Here is a 10,418-nt window from a genome sequence, read left to right on the forward strand (position 1 = left end):
TGGTATTATGCTTCCAGAACATGATATGCTTTCAAAATACAATACTATGCTTTCGGCATATATTATNGCTTTCAAAATACAATACTATGCTTTCAGCATATGATATTATCTTTCAAAATATGATACTATGCTTTCAACATATGATATTATGCTTTCAAAATATGATACTATGCTTTCAATATATGGTATTATGCTATCAAGACATGATATGCTTTCAAAACAAATACTATGCTTTCAGCATATGATATTATGCTTTCAAGATATATTATGCTTTCAAAATATGATACTATGCTTTCAATATATGGTATTATGCTTCCAAGACATGATATGCTTTCAAAATACAATACTATGCTTTCAGCATATGATATTATGCTTTCAAAATATGATATATGCTTTCAAGAAATGATACTATGCTTTCAATATATGATATTATGCTTTCAAAATATGATACTTTGCTTTCAATATATGGTATTATGCTATCAAGACATGATATGCTTTCAAGACATGATATTATGCTTTCAAGACATGATATTATGCTTTCAAGACATGACATTATGCTATCAAAATATGATATTATGCATGCAAGACATGATATTATGCTATCAAGACATGATATTATGCTAATAAACATAGGCTTTCAAACTTACATGTAAGTCAGTAAACCTTCATCTGATACAACAGCATTTTTACAAGAACCATAAGTAACATTATTATAACTAGACCTTTCAGGCTGAAATACAATAACACCATTGTTTTCTGGCTGGTAGATCTCTATTCCAGCTGTCATTGTCACTTTGAAATATGAAACTATGTTATGCATTTGTCTACAATTTCATAACATGGTAGACAGTTTTAAGATATTTCAACATTTTAATATTTATTGGTAAATTTCTATTAGAGCCATCTGTCTTACATCTGTCTTACTTTTAAAAATGAAAATGTGTTGTGCATTTGTCTACAATTTCATAAGATAGAGACCCTTTTCAGAGAAGTTTTTCTCTAATATTTGCTAGTAGATCTCCATTTGGCCTATTACTTTTCAGAAATAAAATCATGAAAGAAATTCAGAACGATTATTTTGTTCTAGCAGTCAGTGGCGGAGTCAAAGGGGGGGCAGAGGGGGCAGACGCCCACCCGCGTAGCCCCGAAAGCATGTTTTTCGGGCAAAAATCTCATAACTAGATTAAAGATTCAGGCAATCTCAGATATCTCAACGTAAACCTGGCTCAGCCTCTGCTAGCAGTTATTATAAATATTTACATAATTCAATGAAAAACAGTTAAAAGCATTAGCATACTGAATTTTTAGAACACCAATGTGCTGCTTGATTGGTGAATTCTGCACGTTAGGGATTCATGAACCGGATGTTCGAAAAACAAGTTGGTACATGGTTTATAGAGCATTTCACGTGTGCCAAAAGAGCAGACAAGAATTCAAAATGGCCGAGAAGGAAATAGATGGGAAAATTTTGAATGTGACATATTTGCTTCCGTATCATTCGATTGAGGACAGAATTGGAATAGACGGAACCTGTACAGAACTCTCCAATCAAGCCCCACTCTAATTTCGATAAGGCACTCAAATTACCTCAGTGATTACAGTGAGTCCATTACTCTTAACTGTTTCAAAATGGCATTTCTCCCTACCTGAGCTCTGAAGAAATTCATTATCTGGAGCTTCTGTCCAATTGAGTGCATACCAATCAAAAATACACATTTTTCTGAACTCTTATGTCTGAAGGTTACGGTTGAACCAACCTGAAATATTCCAGAAGCACATCAATGATAAGCATATACACCTTTAAGGGACGAGTTGTACCAATTGTACCTTAGAAACAGGAATTCTTTACCTAAGCTAATCAGTAATAGTGTTCACAGCTCACAGTTGAAATCTGAGACTTCAAATCCATTCATGAAAAATTAACCGTTATTTCATCAGATTGTCATATATAGAAAGACCATTTATAAAAATAGAAAGTAAAATTCCTAGTTTGATGTATTTGCGAAGGAATTGTGCAATTTTGTACATATCTAGTACTTTTTAAGACTATTTACATAATTATATTAAAGACTCAAATAAACCCCCGAACCTGTCCCTTTAAGCTGTGTAATGACCACAACTGTAGCAGCAATTCATTTTTCCAAATTTTTGGGGTCTTAAACAATTTTACAGGTTTTTTTTAGCCATTCAAAATACCGAGGTAAAACCTGGTTGGCTACCAATTGTAGACAAGTCAGTAAGATCGTTTGAAACTTTACAAATGGTGCATGGCCTAGGTTCTAATCTCATTTGACTTGTGAAAGTAAATGGTACAGATAATCAAGATCATTGCCAAGAAGCTGGGCCAAAGGCCAGACAAGATGGTAGAAAGGGTCCTTTGGAACCTAAGTAGTTATCCTCGTAAATTCGGACATGATTAGCCAGCCAGTCAACTTGAGAGAAAATAACAAATAAAGTTAAACTCACAGCCAGTCCATTTTTAAACCAATTTATAGAAACCTTGTCTCCATTTTCAATATATTCTGATTTAAAACCACTGACAACCATCTGTATTTCATCACCTACTTTCCACTTGTCACCAAATGTTGTACCTTGACCTTTCTCATGATACAGGCTTAAATGAGAAATTGAAAAAAATGTATTGACCAATCTTCCTCAGCTTACTGGGTAAATAGGGTTGAGAAACGCTATATTGTCGGGTTGGGAAAATCGGAAGAGAATTCTAGGGACCGTTGTTTTCAGAGGTCAAATAAGGTGCCATGCATGAGTTTGGTCGGGGTCAGTCTGAAATACTGTTTTTTAGGTCATGGCACCAGCTATTTTCAAAATGGCCATTAAACATGTTTTCTAAATGAACATTTTGTAGTTTTCTCAATTGCTATTGCCATATATGGTGTGTAATATGTATCTTTCTAGGTCACTGATATGGAAAATTAGTGCTTTGAGTTGATCAGGTTGATGGAAGCAATTTTGTTTTTTTCAAAATGGCCACCAAAATGAATACTTTCTGGTTTGTATGAAGGGAATTTGCTTAGACAGTAACTCTAACGAAAAAGAACAATTTCATGAGATCCCAATAAAATAACGACAAAAACAAAAGTAAGACTGTTTATATTATACGAAAACTGAAAGAAATTTGAATTGGAAGAATTTATAAAGATGTCTACTTACTACCCATCATCTCCATGATAAGCTACAGAACTGGATCTCCAACCAGGAGCATCACCAGACGGGTAATCTTGTCGTCCAATACCCAATGTCATATTTGCCTTCTGACCAACACTTAGTATTCTAATAGTAACAGTATTGTGTTTACGTCCAACACTTACATTACTAAAGAACATGGCTCTACCATCAGTCCTCTGCTTCCTTAAAAGAAAATAAAAAACTTTATAACTTTCACACTTTTTAGGCCCCTTCTAGTCTAGCATAAAGTTTTTTGGACAATTATAAGTTGTTCTATTCAGTCAGGCTTTTTTTCTCAGACACCAAAAAGATTGTAGGGAAAACCACAGAGTAATTCACATAATAGTAAGGATTTATACGGGGTAGAGAGGGGGGGGGGAGGGGGGTTAATGTCACCAATCAAGGGGAAAGCGGTATTAGAAAGGTTGAAAACCCCTGCAATAACATGATGTATTCAATATCTTAAAGAGTTTGAGTATATTTGAGAATATCAAAGTATTCTGTATCTTTTAGAATATTAGAGCAGTCAGTTTCTTTTAGAGTATTCTATATCTTTTAGAATATTAGAGCAGTCAGTTTCTTTTAGAGTATTCTATATCTTTTAGAATATTAGAGCATTTAGTATCTTTTAGAATATAAGAGTATTCAGTATCTTTTAGAATATTAGAGTATTCAGTATCTTTTAGAATATTAGAGCATTTAGTATCTTTTAGAATACAAGAGTATTCAGTATCTTTTAGAATATTAGAGTATTCAGTATCATTTAGAATATTAGAGCAGTCAGTTTCTTTTAGAGTATTCTATATCTTTTAGAATATTACAGCAGTCAGTTTCTTTTAGAGTATTCTATATCTTTTAGAATATTAGAGCAGTCAGTTTCTTTTAGAGTATTCTATATCTTTTAGAATATTAAAGCATTTAGTATCTATTAGAATATAAGAGTATTCTGTATCTTTTAGAATATTAAAGCATTTAGTATCTTTTAGAATATAAGAGTATTCAGTATCATTTAGAATATTAGAGTATTCAGTATCATTTAGAATATTTAGTATTCAAAACCTTTAAGAATATTAGAGCATTTAGTATCTTTTAGAATATAAGAGTATTCAGTATCTTTTAGAATATTAGAGTATTCAGTATCATTTAGGATATTAGGGTATTCTGTATCATGTAGAATATTTAGTATTCAAAACCTTTAAGAATATTAGAGAATTCAAAACCTTTTAGAATAAAAGATTATTCAGTATTTTTAGAATATTAGAGTATTCAGTATTTTTTAGAATATTAGAGTATTCTGTATCTTTTAGAATATTAGAGTATTCTGTATCTTTTAGAATATAAAAATATTCTGTTTTTTCAGAATAATAGAGTATTCTGTATCTTTTAGAATATTACAGTATTCTGTATCTTTCAGAATATGAGACTAATCTGTATCTTTTAGAATATTAGAGTATTCTGTATCTTTTAGAATATTAGAGTATTCTGTATCTTTTAGAATATTAGAGTATTGTATATCTTTTAGAATATTAGATTATTCTGTATCTTTTAGAATATTAGAGTATTCTGTATCTTTTAGAATATTAGAGTATTCTATATCTTTTAGAATATTAGATTATTCTGTATCTTTTAGAATATTAGAGTATTCTGTATCTTTTAAAATATTAGAGTAGTCAGTATCTTTTAGAATATTAGAGTATTCTGTATCTTTTAAAATATTAGAGTAGTCAGTATCTTTTAGAATATTAGAGTATTCTGTATCTTTTAGAATATTAGAGTATTCTATATCTTTTAGAATATTAGATTATTCTGTATCTTTTAGAATATTAGAGTATTCTGTATCTTTTAAAATATTAGAGTAGTCAGTATCTTTTAGAATATTAGAGTATTCTGTATCTTTTAGAATATTAGAGTATTCTATATCTTTTAGAATATTAGATTATTCTGTATCTTTTAGAATATTAGAGTATTCTGTATCTTTTAGAATATTAGAGTATTCTGTATCTTTTAGAATATTAGAGTATTCTGTATCTTTTAGAATATTAGCGTATTCTATATCTTTTAGAATATTAGAGTATTCTGTATCTTTTAGAATATTAGAGTATTCTGTATCTTTTAGAATATTAGATTATTCTGTATCTTTTAGAATATTAGCGTATTCTATATCTTTTAGAATATTAGAGTATTCTATATCTTTTAGAATATTAGAGTATTCTATATCTTTTAGAATATTAGATTATTCTGTATCTTTTAGAATATTAGAGTATTCTGTATCTTTTAGAATATTAGATTATTCTGTATCTTTTAGAATATTAGAGTATTCTGTATCTTTTAGAATATCAGAGTATTCTGTATCTTTTAAAATATTAGAGTAGTCAGTATCTTTCAGAATATTAGAGTATTCTGTATCTTTTAGAATATTAGAGTATTCTGTATCTTTTAAAATATTAGAGTAGTCAGTATCTTTCAGAATATTAGAGTATTCTGTATCTTTTAAAATATTAGAGTATTCTATATCTTTCAGAATATTAGAGTATTCTGTATCTTTTAGAATATTAGAGTATACTGTATCTTTTAGAATATTAGAGTATTCTGTATCTTTCAGAATATTAGAGTATTCTGTATCTTTTATAATATTAGAGTAGTCAGTATTTTTTTTAGAATATAAGAGAATTCAGTATTATCTAGAATATGAAAGTATTCAGTATTTTTTAGAATATGAACGTATTCAGTATTTTTTTAGAACATAAAAGTATTCAGTATCTTTCAGAATATAAAAGTGTACAGTATCTTATAACAAGTGTTCTTCACCTCTATGGAATATATTTTACCTACCTCAATACACCATTTTTGTCACAGGCAGCCTCAGAGATCCTACCTAAATCTACCAGCTCTTCTGGGCATGACTACAATGCAACAAAAGTTTACAATATATATGATATTTTGATTGGACTTATCAAGATGGCCAATGCCATGCAGTGTGCAAAGAGGAAATTTCAGCTCATGAGCGGTAGTATTTTTTTCCCATGTCCAACTGTCAGGAGATCTTTAATGTGTAGCCTACGACCTGGGGTCCCCTGTTTCTTGTCCAATCCAAGACACTTTTTCAACCTCCCATCCATTGTCAAAATTACTTATTCAAGATCACCAGACTTTCGAGAATAAAACCCATGTCCACCATTTGAAACCACCATTTGTGCGAAGTAACTAAGTAAGTACTTACAATATAACGACCAAACTGACTGACTATTTGAATTTTAGCTGTACTCTGAGCCTTGCCACTCAGCTCAATAGTAGGATATAATTGAGTAGGGTATCCCTAAAAAACAAAATGCACAAAATAAACAAGAATAACTTGTAGTCTCATCAATAATCAGTGGAATCTCCATTTGACATCCCTGATCTAACAAAATTGGTGAGAAACAGTTTATGCTTCACAATTTATAGGTCACTAATATATTTGACCAATCAAAATTCTACTGAACACAAGTAAAAAAAGGAATTTCTTCAGATCATGGACTATGCATTTATATTATCAACGACTTACCAGCGTAGATGTTCCATCAAAATTAAAAACTGCATCACCCTAAAATAAAGAAATATTACACTACAATAACTAAACTACTTTGGCAGGCTTGGACTGATAAACTGTTCTTTTAAACAACATTGCAATATATTGAAAGTATGAATTTATATTATCAAAGACTTACCAGTGTAGATTTTTCATCAAAATTAAAAATGGCATCGCCCTAAAAAAAAAAAGAAATATTACATTACATCAACTAAACTACTTTGGCAGGCTTGGAATAAAAAGAAAGAAACAGTCATTTTTTACAATGATAACAACTAAGGTTTGTTCAGGACCTTGAATAAGTCATCGTCATTCATAATTCCAGTCGACCCAGTTGTACCGTACAATCCAAGCAAGTCGCTGCATTCTGTAAAACAAGAATAGTGGCTATTGCAGTCAAGGTATAAGTAATAGCTTGATATTGTAAAGACAAATGAAAAAATCATTTGATGCCATGGCCTGAATCCATTGATATAGGTTTGTTCGCCTAATTGATGGTCACACATTAAGACCCACAGTGATATAAAAACAAGAGCCAATTTACCGTTTTATTCAAAGTAAAGTTTGGAGAAGCAGTTTTAGTGTTATATTCTGAATACCATTTTGTATTTATTTCAACTGTATATTTCTCTCCTGCCTTTAACTTTTCTCTACAAAAATACAACACAATAATCTTACAACAAAAAAACAAGGGAATATATTATGGTATAACACACTTCTTTTCTGAGACTAAAGTATGATTGGTCAAAACAAATGGCGCACCTGTCCTTTTAAGGAAGTGTGTTTCGGCTCATTTATATTATATATATTTTCAGTTCAATTCAGGTTACAGTGTTTTGTCCTGATACAACTAACCAATTATATTTCAATATACCATACTTTGATAACTTGACATGAAAGCCGAATAGAATCTTAGAGGAGAGTAGGTGGAGCTTAGCTTTGGTACAACATGTTCATTTTGATGTTATTCCAGGGCTGAAGCTCGACCCCTTTTTGAAAGATATGATGCACAGCTTCAATTTCATTGAATAAAACAGTAACATGAAAAATGCCATAGATTTTATTTATGTTACAAGTCATATACCACTTGTCTTACTCATTAACATATTTAAACAAACTCGGACATGTTGTTTAAATATGTTAACCCGTAAGAACCGAGGTATATATACTACTAATTTTATGCAAATACATGAAAGACAGAATTAAATAACACTTACTTGGTATGAGTTAAATGACGTATTCTTGATGAATTATAACTTGTAATATCAAAAGCTATTTCTACATCATCACTAGCTTCTAGACAGATTATTTCAAGTTTATTGTTGGTTCTACTGAATGGTGTAGCAGAGACATATAATCCAGTCACTTCTTCATTGGTTTTATATAGGCTGAAATTAAAGCATACAAATTTGACATAGTTTAAGCATGCATTACTGAAATTCAATTTTAAAATTTGCTGAAATAAAGCAAATAAATGAATTATAGAAATAATTTAAGTATACAAATTACTGAAATAATTCAAGCATTGAAGTATATAGATTACTGAGATTGAAATATACAGATTACTGAGATTCAAGTAAACATATTACAGAGATTGAAGTATACAGATTACTGAGATTAAAGTATACATATTACTGAGATTGAAGTATACATATTACTGAGATTGAAGTAAACATATTACAGAGATTGAAGTAAACAGATTACTGAGGTTGTAGTATATAGATTACTGAGATTAAAGTATACATATTACTGAGATTGAAGTGTACAGATTACTGAGATTGAAGTAAACATATTACAGAGACTGAAGTATACAGAATACTGAGATTGAAGTATATAGATTACTGAGATTGAAATATACAGATTACTGAGATTGAAATATACAGATTGCTGAGATTGAAGTAAACATATTACAGAGATTGAAGTATACATATTACTGAGATTGAAGTAAACAGATTACTGAGATTGAAGTAAACAGATTACTGAGATTGAAGTATACATGTTACTGAGATTGGGGTATACAGATTACTGAGATTAAAGTATATAGATTACTGAAAATGAAGTATACAGATTACTGAAAATGAAGTATACAGATTATTGAGATTGAAGTATATAGATTACTGAGATTGAAGTATACAGATTATTGAGATTGAAGTATACAGATCACTGAAATTCAAGTAATTCAAACATATAGATTACTGAGAAGATTGGAGTATACAAATTACAGAAATTCAAGTAATTCAAGCTAAAATTCATACAGCTAAAATTCAATATAATCTACATATAATTTAAATTGAAGAATACAAATTGTAGAAACTAAAGTATACAGTGCTGAAATGCAAGAATATAAATTATAGAAGCTATGTGTAACAATTTCAAATGATTTAGAAAGAGTTGTCATAGAAAAAATTACCTTAGAATTCCATTTCCTTCCAAATGTAAATTTTTACAATCCAAAATGCCATCACCAGAGCATGATTCTATCGCAGCCTCTTTCATTTGAATTCTAGTATTAACACTTTCCTGAAACAACAATTTAACCCTTTGAGTGCAGAGAGAAGATGAAGGATCTTATATTAAAGGGACGGTAGTGCCATTTTGGGAGGTTGATTTGAGTCTTGAATAATATGTAATTAGTCTTCAAAAGTACTAGAAATGTAAGAAAATTCCTTTAAAAAAACTTCAAACTAGGAATTTACTCACTATTTTTATGTATGACTTTGCACAAAGTATCTTAAATTGATGAATCGTCATTTTAACAGAATATTTTGGACAAACATGGATTTGAAGGCTCAAATTTCAATGGTGAGCTGCGAACACTATTACTGATTGGCTTAGCTAAAAATAATTCCCATTTCTGAGTCTAAGGTTTCTTTTTTGGTTGAAATCGATTTGGGGGGACCGAAAGAGGTCGGAAATTTGATTCAAACTTGTTTCCTGTATTTTGGTGAAAAAAATAGAGACGAGCAAAAAAAACTCAATTTTGAGCGGCTGTAATTAAATTTCAGCAACTGACCATCATTTTGAAAAATATCAAAATAAATCACTTGGAGGATTTGTAAATGGTGAAAATCATATTTTTACTAAATATACTTACTTTGTTAAGAACTCTGAGAATTGACTGAGTTACATGTTGTTTTATATCATTAATATTGGAATTTAAATTAACAGGAATAACCACCTGAGGTGCTATATATGGTACTATATTCTCAAATAGATCCTGTAATAACAATTATAGAGTAACAGGAATAACAACATGAAGTGCTATATATGGTACTATATTCTCAAATAGATCCTGTAATAACAATTATAAAATAACAAAAATAACAAAAATAACAACAAGAGGTGCTATATTTGGTACTATATTCTGAAATAGATCCTGTCATAACAATTATAGAATAACAGGAATAACAACATGAGGTGCTATATTTGGTACTATATTCTGAAATAGATCCTGTAATAACAATTATAAAATAACAAAAATAACAAAAATAACAACAAGAGGTGCTATATTTGGTACTATATTCTGAAATAGATCCTGTCATAACAATTATAGAATAACAGGAATAACAACATGAGGTGAAATATTTGGTACTATATTCTCATATACAACCTGTAATAACAATTATAGAATAATAGGAATAATAACACATAGTGCCATATCTGG

The 10,418-nt window shown here is 29.9% G+C and overlaps 1 protein-coding gene across 1 annotated transcript; it reads left to right on the forward strand.

Annotated features, from left to right (window-relative positions):
* Positions 1-4,613: 4,613 nt before the first annotated feature.
* Positions 4,614-5,828, forward strand: LOTGIDRAFT_142244 (hypothetical protein; the record flags this gene model as incomplete). The annotated part of the gene is made up of 3 exons (XM_009051982.1): positions 4,614-4,832; positions 5,046-5,534; positions 5,640-5,828. Coding segments are annotated over 3 exons (897 nt in total), but the record flags the coding sequence as incomplete, so codon positions are not given.
* Between the last annotated feature and the right edge of the window lie 4,590 nt (positions 5,829-10,418).

Source organism: Lottia gigantea, assembly GCF_000327385.1.
Source record: "Lottia gigantea unplaced genomic scaffold LOTGIsca_177, whole genome shotgun sequence".
Classification (NCBI taxonomy): Eukaryota; Metazoa; Mollusca; class Gastropoda; family Lottiidae; genus Lottia; species Lottia gigantea.